General features: G+C 38.3%; 4 protein-coding genes across 6 annotated transcripts in view; 3 read left to right on the plus strand and 1 right to left on the minus strand.

The window, feature by feature from the left end:
- LOC116849774 (Bardet-Biedl syndrome 4 protein homolog) overlaps positions 1–2,621 on the minus strand; it is a 4,852-nt gene extending 2,231 nt beyond the window's left edge. Inside the window, exons 1-6 of one of the 2 annotated variants that reach the window (XM_032827266.1) lie at positions 2,396–2,621; positions 2,035–2,174; positions 1,237–1,349; positions 873–961; positions 471–633; positions 99–252 (exon numbers count right to left, since the gene is read on the minus strand). In XM_032827266.1, coding sequence (XP_032683157.1) covers positions 99–252; positions 471–633; positions 873–961; positions 1,237–1,349; positions 2,035–2,174; positions 2,396–2,480 — 744 coding nt within the window. In that variant the 5' untranslated portion in view covers positions 2,481–2,621. Of the gene's footprint in view, positions 1–98; positions 253–470; positions 634–866; positions 962–1,236; positions 1,350–2,034; positions 2,175–2,395 lie in introns of both variants that reach the window. The other variant, XM_032827265.1, reaches the window with a different exon arrangement.
- Positions 2,622–2,654: 33 nt separating this feature from the next.
- Positions 2,655–8,037, plus strand: LOC116849773 (solute carrier family 35 member F5). Its single transcript, XM_032827264.1, has 9 exons — positions 2,655–3,605; positions 3,693–3,898; positions 4,058–4,195; positions 4,320–4,376; positions 4,502–4,765; positions 4,858–5,040; positions 5,181–5,497; positions 5,574–5,822; positions 5,922–8,037. Exons 2-9 carry the CDS (start codon positions 3,737–3,739, stop codon positions 5,989–5,991), a joined length of 1,440 nt encoding a protein of 479 aa, XP_032683155.1. The 5' UTR covers positions 2,655–3,605; positions 3,693–3,736; the 3' UTR covers positions 5,992–8,037.
- A 130-nt stretch (positions 8,038–8,167) lies between these two features.
- LOC116849772 lies at positions 8,168–11,930 on the plus strand. Of its 2 annotated transcripts, XM_032827262.1 has the most exons (8): positions 8,168–8,439; positions 8,516–8,570; positions 8,655–8,798; positions 8,887–8,976; positions 9,067–9,251; positions 9,332–10,346; positions 10,426–10,640; positions 11,328–11,930. In XM_032827262.1, exons 1-8 carry the CDS (start codon positions 8,394–8,396, stop codon positions 11,543–11,545), a joined length of 1,968 nt encoding a protein of 655 aa, XP_032683153.1. In that variant the 5' UTR covers positions 8,168–8,393; the 3' UTR covers positions 11,546–11,930. The 2 variants fall into 2 exon arrangements, with proteins under 2 accessions (XP_032683153.1, XP_032683152.1); XM_032827261.1 differs by lacking the exons at positions 8,168–8,439; positions 8,516–8,570 and having other exon boundaries at positions 8,601–8,798; positions 10,447–10,640.
- A 1,436-nt stretch (positions 11,931–13,366) lies between these two features.
- On the plus strand, positions 13,367–17,768 carry LOC116849828 (inosine-5'-monophosphate dehydrogenase). The gene is made up of 2 exons (XM_032827394.1): positions 13,367–13,979; positions 14,572–17,768. The coding sequence occupies exons 1-2, from the start codon at positions 13,653–13,655 to the stop codon at positions 15,814–15,816; spliced, it is 1,572 nt and encodes a 523-aa protein (XP_032683285.1). The 5' UTR covers positions 13,367–13,652; the 3' UTR covers positions 15,817–17,768.
- Positions 17,769–18,846: the final 1,078 nt, after the last annotated feature.

Here is an 18,846-nt window from a genome sequence, read left to right on the forward strand (position 1 = left end):
AGAGAGAGAGAGAGAGAGAGAGAGAGAGAGAGAGAGAGAGAGAACTATGTACGCAAAAAGCGAATGGCATGGTCTTTGGAAATATTCAACTCACGCACCTGCATTATATAAGCCATAGGTAGAATTGCATTGACGCAATTTGACGAATGAGCCAGTGCTGCTCCGAATTGCTGAAATGCTCGTTGCGTGTCTCCAATTTTTAGATACAAAAGACCCAATTCCGTCGCTGCATCGATGCTCTCGGGATTCGCGCTGAGCGTTAGGAAAAGTGATCGAAATTAATCAAGATTAAAATCGTGTCAAAAGAATGGCATAAAGCGTTCACAGTAAAATAAGAGACCCCCGATAAATCAAAGTCGAGCATACCTAAAATTCCGAACAGCCCGTTAAAAACACGCCTCTCTCAGAGGTGTCTTTTTTTAGGATATATTTCAAGCCATGAAAGGACGAAAAATGGCGATATTACTCACTTCAAAGCTGCCGTATAAGCGTTTCTAGCTTCAGGAATCATGTCATCTAGAAAACATAGTTTCGCGAGAGCGAGACTGGGCAGTTCGTTTTTCGTTAATTCGGCTGATCGTTTGAGATGCTTCTTGGCCTCTTGCAATTGATTCAGCTTCGTATAAGCCTCGCCTAAACGCGAAATGACGAACGTTTAACAGGAGTTTCGAAAAACAGCGTCGTTATGCTTATTATTTATTCTGTGACATCAAACGTCATGTGTGACAGTATGTGAAATGCAAAAAGCTACTTTTACATCAAATATCAAGTTGTATTTCCTGGAAACAATTTGTGTATCTATATGCGCGTGCAACTTAACTAATTCGTGCTGCGCCATATTGTATAACGAGTTATAAATAACTTGCCAAGACCATAAAATATTTCCCAATCCGGCAGAATGGATATCTTCTCCGCTTCATTATACGCGTCTATCGCGCGTTGATGACTCCCCATTATTAATCTGAGACAGCGTAAAATAATGAAGCGTTTGCTCGACGTGTTTCAACCCGTGAACGACGGCTTAGGTTGATTTTCTCCGAACTTTGGTTAATCTTAACCAATAGTTAACTGCCAGAGCGACTATCTAAATTTCTAACTCCGCGTCTCTCTTTCTCTCTCTCTCTCTCAATTTTTTCTTCAATAACAATTTTAATTGTAACTTTGTCAGTTGACTACTGGTTAAGATTAATCGTAATTTGTAGGAAGTTATCCCTAGGCCATATTGATATTACTTACAACGATTTCGCTATCTGCTTAACATTATCGATGTTTGTTGAATTCACGTTGTAAGCTGTTTGAAAGCAATCCAGCGAATCTTGAATTTTACCCTCTTTTCTCAGAATTAAACCCTAAGAGAATAAAGGAACGAAAAATGTCGGCCGTGCATTAAGAAAGAAAAACGTGGTAATTACCCAGATAGCACAAACTTCTAAAAGACGTCTTAGAGACATCTTAAAGACTTAATAAAATCTTACTTGTTCAGACTTTTAAACGTTCAGTCTTTTAAACGTCTTTAAGAAATTTATGTTATCTGCGCGTTCTTGATTTAAATTATCAATGGTAAAGGACTTTCTAGATTTATTAGCAGCTGTTTCGAATGCAGGTTTGTTAAAATATTTCTGGGAAATTTCGCGCGAATAATTATGTATCAGAGTAAACGTCAAGTAACATTAACATTGTATTAATGTTATAATTTTTTATTTAACAATTCAACTGTTATATACAACAGTGTTATATTGCACTTATTATTGAGTGAAAAGTTATATAACATAGATGTAATTCCTAGTAAACGTTGCGGACAGAAACGGACAGAAACGGATAGAAATGGATAAGAATCTACTGTTGCGATTTTCTATCCGCATGTTGTATTTACAAATAGAACGGACAACTTACAGTTAGAAATGGGTAGAAATCCTGTCCGTTTCTGTGCGTTATTTTTATCAGGGATGTCACTTGGTATTTGGGATGTAATAACGACAAGTGTTTGTACGTTCGTCCATTTGTCTCCTAACCATATTGATTGAACGGACTCACCTTCAAATAATTAGCGTACTCGTGACCGTCTGATTTGGATAATTCTTGTTCAATAAGTAACTTGCAAGCATTGTACTCGTGTCTCGTATAATGTCGATGTAACAACCAATTGCGACTCTCAACAGCCGCTATATCTGGAGCTGCGAACGACAAACGGTGAGAGGGAAATCTCCGACGGAGTTTCGACGCGACGCGAAGTGCATGCGATTATCGCAAATCGATCGATCGATCGCTCTCATCGGTTATTCGACTATCAACATAGTTCCTGTTTCGCGATAGGCTTGATTACGCGCGCGCGTGTGTGTGTGTAGCTGAACACTACAGTGTAAACGCGATATTCTCGTGTGAGGGTTTCCGATACCTTTCTTGCCTCTGTCATTCCTCGTCCGTTGTACAATCGTGGTGGATTCTTGCAATCGACCGTTGCGAATGACGTCGTTCGCCATTATTCTCGCAGTAATTTGACCGTCAGTAGCTCTCCCTTTGTTTTACGCGCTCTCGTGTTGACACCGTTTACAGCGTATCATCGCTGTTCAACCCTTCAACAACTTTAAGCATTGCGCGGAGAGGAAAGGAAAGATAGAGAATTGTTGCCTTGTTTGATTGCCATGGTAACCGGTATCGGGCTGGTTGAAAGTAAGCTCCGTTCGCACGTCAATCGCGAGAGCGAAATCAAGCGATAAAATGTCGCTAGTGTAGCGTGAAGTGTCAAGCGCGGCAAGTGCTTTGCTGTTTGACGTTCGCTTAAACATTATTTGGCCCGCTGCAGCCGGACGAGCGTCAAACGAAGCTGGGGTGCTGGCGGTAGTTTATTATATGGTAATGGTATTCATACGTTGAATGTGTTGAAAATTCATGATACAACAGAGATAGTCGGAAAGGGAGATAGAGAGAGAGAGAGAGAGGGAGAGAGAGATAGAGAAAGAGAGACGACATGCGCGTCGACGACGATATCGCGATATTGCGACGGTGCTATCAAATGCGATAACGCAAGCGTATGTACCTGATATCATCAGCGCTCCAAGATGTAGGCGGACGCTACATGACGCTACGCGGCTGCCTGTGCTGAAACCGTGCGGATCTGGCACGCGATCACGACATTAACGACGCTCGCTTTTTGGAAGTTTACAAACTCGAGGAACCAATACGAGGCTCGTGCATTAACGAGAGACTCCATAATGCGAGGCCGACGTCAACCGGAGCCGGGGCCACGGCCGTCAATGGCCGGCTGAGTTAGGTTATCTTGCCAGTGTGACGTTGAGGAAATCATGAATATCGCTTACCGCCTTGACTCGACACCTGTTAACGCCTGAATCTTTGCCTCACCCTTGTGTTTTTCGTCTTTCGGCTGATGTAGGGATAGTGTGTGCAACGTGTGAGATGCCAGTTTCTGTTTTTCGGATTTTTCATCATTTAACGTGTCGTCAAGCCAATAATTGAGCAAACACGCACTTTATACTGCGCACGTTGTGAAATACGATTAGAAGAGTTGCACCGTAGAATCGTTGCACCGTCTGGTAATTGATAAATAATGGTGATTTCATCTTCAGTGGAAGAGAGAAGAATTTATCGTAAATAATTTTAATTTACTCGTATACAAAATGTCATCTTGCAAATTCATCTAGTTCTGATGATCAAAATGTCACATGATTTTGCAGGAATCAACATACAAATGCAATGCCATAAATAAAACAAAACAAGGATGAGTTGCTCCGTAGAACTACGCCAGCGTAGGCAACAGGGGATTGTGGAGGATCCTCACAGGCTTGCAGCGATGATGAATAAATCTCAAAGACTTATATTGGGACTTTTAGTGCTATTATTGGTCGATATAATTTGGGTCTCCAGTTCTGAACTTACTAAAGTAAGATCATTTCCTTCTATAGCTGTTGCATCTGTGTATATTTACACTAGTTTTCCTTGCATTACTTTTTATATTACTTTCTTTTGGCACATGCAGTACTTGGAAATTTTTATGTAACTGTATGTAATACATATATGTAATGTATTCTTTCTGTTCCAGTATATTTACAGAGAAGCTGCATTTGAAAAACCATTTTTTAGTACATACGTAAGAACATCTATGTTTACGCTTTATTTGCTTGGCCTGTGCTTTTGGCCACCTTGGCGGGAACAATGCAATAAACCAGCCACATACATGGTACTTATTGAAATATATAAATAACATTAGATACTATGTGCATGCTCTCTCTTTTTTTCTCTGTCTTACTACTTTTTCAACACTTGTATACTTTTACATTTGTATGTATCTTATTTTCTTTTAGTTCATAGATCCCAATATTGAGGATGACAATTTCTATTCGGAGGCTAATACCAGTCTAGTAAGTGAGAAATGTTATAACTTGTACGTTTTTAGTGCATTGAAAAACTACTACAGATAATATATATTATTCAAAGATTTACAGCTGTTGTAAAAAATTAACATTAGCCGTTTATTCTGTTCTAGAGTGACCCAACATTTGTTCCGATAAAAACTCCGGATCACTGCGATCGTTCATCGGGTACGGAAAGTGACGACTCGTCTATAAGATCCGTAAGATTTAGTAAACTAGCGGAAGTGCGCCATATGTCAGAAAGTGATGCTACAGAGGCTCTGTTGGCGCGACTTAGTTACCAGGCTAGCGTTAGAGCTGGGGAACACGCGAGGCGGCAAGCTAACAAGTTCTCTGTACAAAAAGTGGCCAAAATAGCCCTTATGTTTTGTCTATTTGTATGTAACATGATATGAAATTTACCTCTTTTTTAATAATATTATTCTGTCTTTAGTTGATCGTGTCAATTTATATATTGTTCTTTTCCCAGTGGTTCATGGCAAATTACACATACCAAATATCATTAGAACAAACTGAAGCCAGAATCGTCACTATATTATCTTCAACATCTAGTTTGTTCACTTTATTTCTTGCTGCCTTTTTCCCTAGTAACGGAGGGGATAAGTTTACTCTGTCCAAGTTAGCTGCTGTAGTTATTAGCATCTTTGGACTGGTAAGTTGAAAATTTATGTGTCAATTGAAGAGTTCATCTTACAAGCAAATTGTTTCCATGCCCTCTTATCAATGTAACTAAACAAAAGAGGAAACTCAAGTTAATATAATCTTCATAAACTACTTTCTGTATGTTTATAGGTATTAGTCGGTTTCTCAGATTTAAATGTAAAAAGCAATAGCATGTCAACGGGCATAATATTAGCTCTAGTCAGTGCTTTTTTCTATGCCACATATATTGTATTTTTAAAGAGAAAAGTAGATCACGAGGACAAGATGGATATACCAATGTTCTTTGGTTTTGTTGGTATATTTAATTTGACTCTTTTATGGCCTTTATTTTTTATTCTTCATTATGGTCATTGGGAAGAATTCGAATGGCCCAATAGTCATCAGTGGACATTTTTGATTATAAACGGCCTGATTGGTACAGTCCTGGGCGAAGTACTTTGGCTATGGTAATTTCAGCAATGTGTGTTCACATTCAGTATAATAAAGTAATAATAAATTTATCGTATCCTTTTATATTTACAGGGGTTGTTTTTTAACATCGTCTCTTGTAGCAACATTAGCTGTAAGCTTAACAATGCCCATGTCGATGGTGGCCGATGTCCTCCTGAAAAAAGTTGAATACCCTTGCATTTTCTACCTAGGGAGCATTCCAATGCTTTTAGCATTCCTGACAGTATCTCTCCTATCTTATTATGATAATTGGGACCCTGTTATGGATTTAATAAAACGATTTTACATTTGGATTTGCAGAAAAAATAATAGATCAACAAGGTAAATCAGGCTATGGTACAATAATAATACTAATGCAATTATGGAATATTTGATTAGATATTTTGTATATGTGCTATATGTGCTATATGAAATTTTCAGGATTCCAGATCTTGAAGCAGAACAAACGGAATCTTTGATAGGGATTGACAGTGGTGATCATGAAGCTTAGTGAGACAATAAAAAGAGTCAAGAAAATGATAAAAAATATCTCGTATTATATATACTATATATAATACGACACACACACACACACACACGCGCGCGCGCGCGTGTGTATATATATATTACCGTAATAAGAAAAAACAATTGATAAGCATGCGTTTCTTGTATGTTTGTGTCTCTATCGTCCGTGAACGCCTGTTTCTACTTAAATCTCTCAGTATCAGATATAACGCGATAATCCAGATTTCACTTTCTTCGGACGCGAGTATCGCTTTATTTCGCGATAAACATCACGTTATGATATTACTGTCGACAATAATCGTTGCTATTTATGACAAACACCATTTTAGTTTGTCATGCATATCTAAAACTACCTCTGCAATTTCTTACCAGTTTATTCTGTAATCAAAAAATTGATTGCATAACTGTGCTACCAAGATGTTTGTTAAACCACAGTTTCTTTTTTTTTTCTTAGAGAATATGCATAATTTAGAATTCTCTGTTGTATCTTATAAAAGCGTGAATTCTATAATTGAGTTTAAAAGCAAAACCCAGTGTCTTTACTGAAATCTGTACATAGTATGTAATAAGAGTTGGTTAAAATCAAAGAAATTCTGTCCTTTATAAGACTATACTTTTCGTAAACTGTAATACTTTTTATGCTGTGAAAGCTTTACACATTATTGTAACACGTGTGTACGCATGTTGATAATCAATGAATGTATAATTTGTCAGAGACAAATGGCACTTCGCTAAACGCTTTAAGAAGCTTTTGTATGGAAAGAATCTTTGATGCATTCTGTACTTATTATTTTCAGTATTTCTCGCTAATTTTTGGCAAAGTATTGTAAAAAATGGAACATAGTTGTATTAATAGGAATTAATAAGAATTAGTGGGAAAGAGACGTTAACGCTTTGGACCAATTAAGGATTTGACGATAGCAAAGAGATCATCGTGTAATACGCGTAGAATAAGGAATCAGTGATATGAGATGGAAGTTTTGTATTTGGTGAAAAAAAACAATGATTCGAGCTACGTTATATTTTAAACGTCTAGTCAAGACACATCCATCAGCTTATCTCACTAGTAGAGTATAATTTTATGATTTACTGGTAATTGTTATAGCTTTTATTATATATTGGATAATTTATATTCGTTTCTCTGCCTCAGTAAATAATGCGCACAAGTTTCGCTATGTTGTGTTCAAATATCAACAAGGTATTAAAAGAAAGAGAGAAATAGAGAGCATATAACACGGTGATATATAAAGTGAGATATAAATTATGTTTATCAATTTCAAAACTCGCGGGAATGAGAAAGAGCATTAATTATTTCAAAGAACGGACGTGTAATAAATGGTAACAAGAAACAAGACACGCGCGCTATTCTTGCGTTGTAATCGCGAAATTTATTCATATTCACACGCCTTATCCACGCGACTTCGAAAGAGTCCGATCTTTGATAAATTAATGCAACTTGACTGATCTCAACTGAATTGAATGATATATCATATTTTTATCACAAATGTTTCTCTGTAAAGAAAGATATCCTAAAAATCGTGTATATATACAGATCTACTATATAGCACTGGTGATCTGTAGAAGCGAACGGAATGGAAGCAAGAGTCTTTCCAAGAGAAGGAAAATCTCTGGGAAGAGATCGGGACATTCGTAATAATAAATTAACGATGTGATGTGATATAACGATAAGTATGAGGCGCGCAAATATACTTTAGAATAGCATGATATAATCCGTTAAAAGATTATCGATAGATAATGATTGATTGTTCCTGTATAATGTTGCAAGCCAGACTTGAGATTCACCTGTAAGTTTAATTCGTCTATGTTATGTACGTAGGAAGCTACTTTTGGCCTTGAATTATTATATCCATTTCAGAGGTACTCGCATTGAGATACCTCGGTATCGAACGCGATCTCGTCGAAATTTCAAAAAAATGACGCAATCGTCCCGAGAAACTCAAGACTGGGCTATAATCATGTTTATTGTATATATTCGATGTAAATATAATAAATAAATAAATATATATATATATTATATTCTAATGTTAAATTTACAGTTGTATACATATATAAAGATTATGCGATAATAAAGTGTAATCGTTAATAATTATTTATATCTGCATCTCTGTCGCAGCGGAGAGGAAGGAGGAAAATTTTGAGACAGTTGAGAGAGTCGCGACAAATGAAACAATTTCTCATTCGTACGGCGTTCGCATTAATAAATCTCGATATCGAGGAAACATGTGATATAGACATGTATATGCATATCGCGCCGCATACATTATTTAGGCTAATGTATCAAGTTCTGATTTAATGAAATAACACAGTTTTCGTGCATTACGTTATACCCTTCCGAGAATCTTGATATTCACAATTGTATTTCTCGGTATGGTACGCGACGACGATGCGGATGCACTCGAATTGCATATAAGAGGTAAATGCTCGAAAAAACTCATTCAAAAATTGTTATCAAGTAAAACATAACTTTAACGTGATTCCCTTTTTTCCAGTTAACAGACAAAATCTATCAGCAATCCCGGAAAAATGTAACACCGGCACGTTACGGTAGGCATTCACAGAATCGTTGTTTGCGTCATCAATAAGTAAGATCGATTTTTTCAATGTCACCACGATCCCCTACGATATTAGACTTCCTTCTGATCCATCTTGGCCTAAAATACCTCTACGTCGTTTAACTGGCAACAACGATGACGTTATTAGACCTCCTTGTGTGGTCACTGTAACAGGAACTCCTAGAAGAAATCGCAACACGGTACAAACCACCACGTGTCAGTAAGTTTTCTTTTTTATATCTCTTAAATATATTTAAGCCTGATTAAGCTTGGGAACTTTTCCTGTATCTTTTGCTTTCTTATTTCAGATATCCCAAGTCAAGAATAAGTAATAAGTATGAAACTTCCACGCATGTGCCTGAAAGATCGCCTAGTTGTGTCGATCCGCGTTTTAAAAGGTATTAAATCTCAATTAGTTACACACTAAACTGCTTATTTCGTGATATTTGATTTCACACGACGATAATGCAGTTTGTAACACAACATAGGCAGGTATCGCGACATAAGCAGACTGGAAAACCAGATGAATTTTGCAATGTAAATCAAACGCGAGAGGATATATCACAAGAACGCCAGAGCGATGGTATGAAGCGCGAAGAAGTTGCCAGCAATATCTGTACAATGTCTATATCGACTAATTCAAAGACATTCAAGGAATCTGAGATTGGAAAAGGTCTACTTCAGTAATGTATTGTTTGACAGTTTGCGTTGTTCGTTGACCAGATGGAGATTACAAATTTAATTGCTTTTTAGTTACTCAACAGCACAACACAAAGAATATGCTTGAGAACAAGAACACTTCACATTGTGACGATGGATGCGTCCCTAACTGGACGCGGAATAAAGAGAACATCAATAATAATAATAATTTAAACATTCATAAGATTTCGCTCGATCAAAATCGTTATGGGAACTTGAATACAAGAGGTAACGTGAGCGACGCGAGAAGTTACGAAAATGCCTCAAATTTAAATGTCACTGGAAAGTTCGGAAACGCGCAAGGACACAAAGACGATTCAAGAAGTAATCATACGTTGCAGCATTGTTCGCATTCCGCATTATCCACATTCGAGCGAAAAGTATCGAGTGAGAAAGTCGGAACACCGGAGAGTCGTTCGCGTTGTTCGTGCGTAAAGGCGAACGTATTAAGTGACAAAGCGTTGCAAGAAGATATGCAAGTTACAGGCGAGGAACGTCAGAAGAGTTGCGAAAGCAAGGCGAAATCACGGCACAGGGAGGTGTGTTACAACTCGCGACGTAAAACGGCAAATCCGATAAATCTGTCGCGAAAAGCCAAGTCGTTCTTTCGGAGAAGATCTCGTTTGGCGACTACGGACTCCGACTGCACTCTGATGTTGCCCGGCCCTCGTCGCATTAAAAGCAAACAATACCGGTACGAAAGAACTCGCGATCGTTTAAAGATAAGTCAGTTGTCGCGTCGAAGAAATTGGATGAACTGTATGAATCCGATACGAAAGAAATCCTATACGTCGAAGCGAAGTCGAGTGAACCGAAGTCGTTTGTTGACGAATCTACGCGCGGACAATCCGTTCGAGCAGCCATTGTTCATCCCTTTGGAAACTCAAGAGCTCTTGAACAAAAGTTACTGGGAGTATTATAGGAAACTCAGGAAAATCGCGTTGACTGTGCCGGATACCGTGCGAGAAGAGGATAAACGTTCCAGTGAGTCTCGAAGTCGCGTGAATCTGCCTGTATCCCGAACGTTGCAACAATGTTCTGTGCTCTCTTGCATGATTAACAACACGCTGTAAGTATACGATACACAAAATGATACGTCCACGAAGCTATCATCAACAATTTCTTGGCTTAATTAATTAGATTAATAGAATTTATTACCTCTCTGCTAGAGATACATCTGAGAAAGTATTTCAAAATCCAGCGACTGCTGTCGAGAGATCGTTGTCGGATCCGACCGCAAATGGATCGAAAACGCGCGAGAACGTCTGCGAAGCTTTCGGCTTATCATCGACGCGTGTGAAGAGGATTAAACGAAAGAGGACTAATCATGCGAGCAAACGATTGTTCGGTCTCAAAGCTATAGGTGACCCAAATAGCACAAATGTCTAAGATGCGTTTTAGAGATATTCTATAAAGACTTCTAAAATAAGCAAGAGAGATATTGTTCAGACGTCTCTAAAGCGGGGTCTATAATGAGAACTTAAGCCATAAAACTGAAGTTTTAAGCCTGAAGCTGTAAGAAATTGACCAATCACTGTCAGTTATTTTCCTTATATTTAACTATCCCCTTGTCCACAACCTTGCTTTAATTCTTGAGCTGTAAGAAATTGACCAACTATAGTTCATTATTTTTTAAATAATCGACTGTGGTTGGTCAATTTATTACGGCTTAAAGATTAAAGCAAGGTTGTGGACAAGGGGTTACAGTTCAGGCTTAAAGCCTAAATTTTATGGCTTAAATTCTCATTGTGAAGTTCCGGCTTAACCACCGTTACGTCTAGACGTGTCCGAACAAGTTCGGACATATTTTTTGGGACTTGTACTTTGGTACAAGTTACCTTGGCAGAAAAGACTATTTGAGAAAGTCTGCAAGCCAAGTAAAATATAGAGAAGAAGAAGGAGAAATTCTCATTGTAGACTCCGCTTAAGATGTCTTCTAGTCATTTATACTGTACGGGAAATTACAATTGAGTCGCACACGTAATAACAAAACAGTGTAAGATTGACATTTTCTAAAACTACAAAAAATAGTGATATGAAATGCTTTCAGTGTTTCTCGTTGTCATGGTGTACGTTGCGATCATATTCTTGCCTATGATGTACGACTACTTGATGCTCGACGAGGAACACGACGATTACGAGGACGTGAATTACGTCGCATTGACTCTTGAATATATCGCCTCGTCGTTCGAAGAAGCCTTCGATGAGATAGTCGACGTTGTGAATACCATTTTCCTGCGTTCAGTACGCTTCAATCGAGAGTTGTAATTTCTGACTCGCTTATGAATTCGATAAATTCGTTATTAGATCGTACTACACTCGCAAAAATAACGTTCTACAGCTTTGTATGATTTTCAGCGTTCGTGTGGAAAATATAACGACGTTGCGTGAATTCACGTTTAACGCGACGCATTTTATATATTTCGCGTTGTTTCGCTTCAATGTTTCGTGCAACCATCACAAGCCGATTGCATATTCCTTTATTTATATATTCTAATTTTTGTGATTTATGTATCTTCTCTACACCGAGTTCTTTATACCTTCTAATGGTACTTCTTACAAGCGCATACAATTGTATACACGACTATATATTTGCGATTAAACTTTGGATGATTGTCGTTAACTTTCGACATTGTGTCACTTTTTGAATAAATTTACAATATTAATACGAGAATGATCAATTTAATCGTTCATCTTTGTTTGACTTATGTCGTTATACACACAGTACAGAACAGAACCAAGTAATCGTGGACGTTACCCAGGTAGAACACAAAATCATTTTTATGTGAAAATATTATTTTGACATCAATATTATGAAATTGTCATGAAAATCGTATCGTTTGACGTCAAAATGATATCACTTTTATATCATTTGACGTCATTTTAACTTTTATATGACTTTGTGTTCTACCCACAGATGCTATACTAAACTAGATTGCTAACATGTCATCATTTGGCATAGGATGGCTTGCGTCCAATTGAGTTTCTGGTGTATGCGAGAAAATGGCCGCTGCTGCCACATTTTCACTATGTGAAATTTTATATATGTAATACTACTATATTGCTAAATAAGAGAGAAGTCCAACCCCAGAACCACGGTGCGGGAATATATATATATATATATATATATATATATATATATATATAACATCATCTGATTGCCTGCGTACTACAGTCAAAATATACTCCCATTCTACATTGCGTGAACGTGGATGTAAGTGGTTGTAAGTGATTACGACAACCAATCAGAGTAAAGCAATCAGTGAATAAAACATTCGGATTGGTTGACTCTTACATTCACGACTACGCTTACGCAATTGTAGAATGGGCTTAAGAATTGATCGATTACGATGGAGTATTCACAAAAATGGCGACCTTATGTTTCGACGATTCTCAACGTGATTGGTCAATTCTTACGTTACGTCTTACGGTTACTGTTACGGAAAGTGTGTGTGAAGGCCTTTATATTGTCAGTACTTAACGTAACGTAACATGTATGGATGGCTTGTGCGTTGGCTCTCACACACACGACCGCCGCCATTTTTTCGCATGTAACCGGAAATTTCATGCAACACAAGTCCGAAGCTTTGGTTTTAGCAATCTATTAGGCCCAGTTCCACAACCTCCAGTTAACTTAACTGTAGTTAAATAAAAACCAGCCAAGGTTGGTTATTCCACTGGATTTGACCAATCGCATTTGACATTAAGAAGAGTTAATCAGAATTAACTAATCACTATTGGGACTTAATCGGTAGTTAAAATTAAACGGATATTGTGGAACTTGGCCTTAGTATAGATTTGTGGTTCTATATGGGTACCTGTTACTCACTAAGAAAATTCGTGCATGGCTATGTAGTTGGTATATAGGGGGGCTCCGCGTGATTGGTGCACGTGACTTGTGCCCACTAAATGGCAGCGCCAACATAAGTTAGAGTGAGAAAAAATATACTCGTCTCACTCTATTTATTACACTAGTGCAGCAATGCAGCGAAAAAGTGCAGACCACGCACTTCTTACGAGCTCACGTATTTGCGGCCGCCATTTTGTGGGCGCGTTGTCCAGTCTCTCTTGAAAGATCATTAGCGGATCAGCGAAAACCAACCCATAACCCCTCTTTTTCATTTTTCCGCTGACCGCCTATCGCTACCATCTGGTATACGAAGACGTACTTTGAACTCGGTCATTTTGCTTGGCGGCTCGCACGAGGTTGGATGTAATTCGACGCGTCTCACACACGTGCGCACGTGTTCTCGCTGTGTAGTAGAATTCGTTTTTTCGAGGTCAGGAGCAGAGTTGGCAGCGGCAGCAATTGCGAGCGCGGGTACGAATTAGGTGTTTCAGATCAATTGCGGAAAACGCGGGACGAGTGAAAATTATGGCAGATTACGTGTTAGGCAACGTAATAGCCGCAGACGTACCGCTGCCGGACGACGGGACGTCGGCTGAACGTCTGTTCGCCACCGGCGATGGTCTCACTTACAACGATTTTATCATCTTGCCGGGCTATATAGATTTCACAGCGGAAGAAGTCGACTTACTGTCACCATTGACCAAGAAAATTACGCTAAAAGCTCCGCTTATATCTTCGCCTATGGACACCGTTACCGAATCTGACATGGCTATCGCGATGGCTCTTTCTGGCGGTATCGGCATTATACATCATAATTGTACTGCTGAATATCAGGCTAATGAAGTACACAAGGTATGAGTAACAAATTTCTCTCACCTTTTTTGTTATCTAATTGAAAACAAGGAAAATCTATCTAAATTATAACATTCTAGTTTCAATTAATTCTTACTCTGGCAAAAATTGAAATTAGAAAGTAAATAAAGTGTAAACGAAGAGTGACGAACGTGTAAGTGAAGCGTTTATAAAGCGTAAATTGAAACATCAGAACGTAAAGCAAGCGAGTACGCTTCAATTTACGCTTTGTAAGCGCTTCACTTACACGTCCGTCACTCTTCGTTCACACTTTATTTACTTTCTAATTTCAATTTTCACCAGGGTATATATGTGCAGTGTTGCATTAACTTTCATATATATATATATATATCAGTATATATAACAAATTGCAACATTTTTCAATATTTCTCTTAATGGTAAAAATGAGTGCCATCTGTTTTGCAAATGAGTTTGTGTCCAAGCATTGCACCTGCCAACAATGCAAGTAAGCAGTTCCTCGTACTGACCAATGTTTTGATGCAACATCCTGTATATATAAAATATATACAAAAGATATTGAAATATTCTTAAATTTCTTTATAAAATATTCATACTCTTGTTTCATTTATAGGTAAAAAAGTATAAGCATGGATTCATCAGAGATCCAGTTGTCCTCGCACCACATCATACAGTCAATGATGTTCTGAATGTGAAGGCTGAGCATGGTTTTAGCGGAGTGCCTGTCACAGACAATGGAAAAGTCGGTGGTAAATTGTTAGGCATTGTCACCTCTAGGGATATCGACTTTCTCGAATGCTTGTCTAATTATCAACACAAAAGTCTCAGCTCAATTATGACAACTTTGGAAAACTTGATCATGGCACCAGCTGGTGTAACTTTGCAAGAAGCAAATGCCATCTTGGAGAAATCAAAGAAGGGAAAGTTACCTATTGTGAACGAGCGAGGAGAACTAGTGTCTCTGATGGCGAGGACCGACTTGAAAAAGAATCGTAATTATCCAAATGCCAGCAAAGACGAGAACAAGCAGCTTTTAGTGGGAGCCGCTATAGGGACACGTAGCGCGGACAAGCAGCGACTGCATCTGCTCGAGAGCGCGGGCGTAGACGTGGTAGTGTTGGACTCGTCGCAGGGCAATTCGATGTACCAGATCGAGATGATCAAGTACATCAAGTCGCAATATCCGGACCTGCAGGTGATCGCGGGCAACGTCGTGACCACGATGCAAGCTAAGAATCTCATCGAGGCAGGAGCGGACGCATTACGCGTCGGAATGGGCTCTGGCTCGATCTGCATAACGCAGGAAGTCATGGCAGTTGGGCGACCACAAGCGACGGCTGTTTACAAGGTTTCCGAATACGCTAGGAAATTCGGGGTTCCTGTCATAGCGGATGGTGGCATTCAATCGGTCGGACACATTATCAAAGGTCTTAGTTTAGGCGCCAGCACGGTAATGATGGGCTCTCTATTGGCTGGCACGTCCGAGGCTCCGGGCGAGTATTTCTTCAGCGATGGAGTTCGCTTGAAAAAGTACAGAGGGATGGGCTCGTTGGAAGCTATGAATAGGAAGGACGCGAGGGGTTCGGCGATGGATAGGTATTTTCATAACGAAATGGATAAATTGAAAGTAGCCCAAGGTGTTAGTGGCTCCATAGTGGACAAGGGCTCGGTGCTGAAGTTTCTGCCTTATCTCACGTGTGGCATCAAACACAGTTGCCAAGATATCGGCGCGAGGTCGCTCTCCACATTACGATCCATGATGTACAGTGGAGAACTGAAATTCGAGAGAAGAACACATTCGGCTCAGCAAGAGGGCAATGTTCACAGCTTATTTTCCTATGAGAAAAGGTTGTTTTAATCATGCGTTCGTAAAACACGCGACAAGGTACCTGCGTAGTTGTACTTGAGTTGTTCCGAGGCCACTCGTCGCGAAGCTATCGATCGATGACGTCAAAAGCGAAGGAAAGCATCTCCAGAATTCTTGCGAAGTAAAAGGGCATGTCCATAAAGTGACCTTCGGATTGACTACATTCCGAAAGATATTTTGAAGACTTTCCTTCTAACAAAAGTCAACAAACGTAAAATTAACGTGATGCAATCTTTCTTTTCAGCCTACTTTTCCTTGCGTTAATTTTACAGCTATTTATTGCTAGAGCAAAAGGGACGTTCTCGGAATATTTTACAAATGTGCTCAATCGATCACAAGTGCCATTCTATGGATATAATCTTTTATTTGGTGTATTCTGCAAGAATTTTGGCCATACGTTTTCTCGCTTCTGACGTCATTAATTAAGATGTCCGCGGCGAGAGCACAGGTCTTAAGGAGAGCCTTAAGACTCCTAGGTACTCGTCGTGGTCACGTTGGATAATGATATCAGAAGCGAGAATTGACACATTGAAGACTTTTGCGTGCCATTTCCAAATAAAAAGATATTTGTATAAAAGAGCACTTCAGATTTCACTTGAACCACATACTCGTAAAATGTTCTGAAAATTAGCCTCTCCTTTTAAAAGTCAACAAGTGGCAAAATCATGAGGAAAGGTGGGTTAAGGAGGAAGGCTGTATGTCTAATTAATTTTACGGCTATTTATTGACTGTCAAGGAAAAAAGATAGTTTTCAGAACATTGTGCAAATATGCTCAAGAAATTTCGAGTGTTCTTTTATACAAATATATTTCTTTATTTGAAAATGGCACGCAAAAATCCTGGACATACGTCTCTTCGCTTCTGTCATAAACAATCGAAAATTCCGGCGAGGGATCAGGAGCCTCGATCCAACTGTACAACAGTTCTTTCACATTCGCCCCACGATTAGTAAAAAGGTCACATTTTGTCCATCGCGTATGTACCAGACACATCACCTCGTACATGCACGCGACATGAACCGTTTATCTCAGGATTGCTCTTGACTAGTAGACAATGGTGACAAAAGCGATCGCGATTATTATTTACGAAAGTTTACACGAGTTTTTGTAAGTAATCACTGCGATTACTCATATCTATTTCGTACGTACTTACTGGATAGATCTTTATACGAGATACTTTTAAACTCGAAAGTGTACATTGTAAATCTCTCAGCGAGCCATATATTGAGATCGTGTAAATTAATGGATGTTATGAATGTCGTTGAGTCATCCGACATATAAAGTTCGACGAATATCGATTGTTGTATGACTAACCTGACAATTTTGCAAAATGTGCGCGACTATTGTGTAGCAACATATAGTAACATCGAGGAAGTATAATAATCTGCAAATTTTAGAGTAAATATCAAGTCAAGGGATCACTATTCTACATGATTTGCGTAGTTAAATCTTAATTGTTCTCTAGTAAAATACAATGTTCATGCTTCTATAGATGCCCTGGTTCTCGAATATTTTTTGATCGAAAATAAAATCAAACATTAATGCGAACATTTTTATTCGGAAATAATAATGTTCTGTGAACTGGTGGCGATATTTTTATGTAAGCGATGTCCATTGTTTCAAAAGATACCACCTGTGAGTAGTTAACAATTGACTATCTGTTAAATGCTCGTCCATTCCTACAAAATGATATACTAGTATTTTTAGTAGTCTGACATATTTTATTGAGCTGTATTTTTGTAAAATTGATTTAAATGTCTTCAATTTTCTCAGTCTAAACATTTTACACTAGAAATAACGATAAGTTATTTTCTGATAGTATTAAGCCAGATATATCGGAACTCTCTTGTGCCCCTGATATTGTTTTGTAGCTGATATATTTTATACAGTATTGTTATATAATAAACTGTATATTGTGAATAAAAGCCAACTGAATGTTATAAAGATCTTATCTTTTTTTGTAATTATAATTTCATATATATGTTTAGTCTTTGCTTTCGAAATATATTTTTGAAAGTAAAATTATATTTAATTTTTATGACAAATTTTACAGGTAAAATTCGAACTTTAGTAACGAGCTTTAGTAATGTGATGTGTAGAGAATTGTAATATAGAGCGCGGTCCAGCAACCGCTACAAATGCTCCGCAGCGTTTCTCCCTCTTGTTCTATTCTTCGGATTCAAATGAAGAAAGAGAAAGAAGTAAACACGCTACAAAACATTTGCAGCGCCCGCTGAACCGTCTCATAGTTAAGAGTGAGGAGAATATGATACAATCCATTAAAAGTTAGAGGTAATATGAAAAGCAGTGACCACTGAATGGCAATGACTTTAGCTTATGAACGAAAGTTTAAGATATAAAAAATATATATATTTTATTTTTTCATTTATTACTATTCACTTCGACTTATTATTAAGAAACTTATTATTATTATTATTAAGAAAAACAAAGCAAAGATGATTCCTCGGAACCATCACTCAATTTGGAGATTCAGCTTATGTTTAGAAATCAGCCGACTTAGCTTTTGGTGCAGACTGTACTAAACAAAGACAGAGCGCTGTTTGAACCGGGTGGGACCCGATTGACCACGATACGATTGGACACAGATTGTAATGATTGGTTCGACCTAGTAATTCACTAGATAATTCTTTTCATCGGTTGATTGTGTCCAATCGTACCGTGGTCAATCGGGATGCTCCCGTTTGAACCTACAAGAATACTCTCTCTCATTCCGCAACACTCAAGAGGTAGCACGCGTTTTAGGACCCATATTCTTGAAATTTTTGCGAATATGTAATTTTCATTGCGCAGCTATTTTATGGTATGATTAAACCTACGCCGTAAAATTTATGTATACGCAACTATTTCAAGAATAGAGGCGCAGGTAGTATATATTTCAGTGCGTGTCACTTGTGTGAATACTTACGTACAATGTGAGTCAGCGTGACCATTAAATTATTATCGTAAAACCAAAAATGCCAGCATTTTACTGCATCAAAAAATGTCGTAACAAAAAAATAGA

The sequence above is a fragment of the Odontomachus brunneus genome, unplaced genomic scaffold (assembly GCF_010583005.1).
Source record: "Odontomachus brunneus isolate Ranch 3 - 2012 unplaced genomic scaffold, Obru_v1 Obru_scaffold_126, whole genome shotgun sequence".
In the NCBI taxonomy this organism is placed as follows: Eukaryota; Metazoa; Arthropoda; class Insecta; order Hymenoptera; family Formicidae; genus Odontomachus; species Odontomachus brunneus.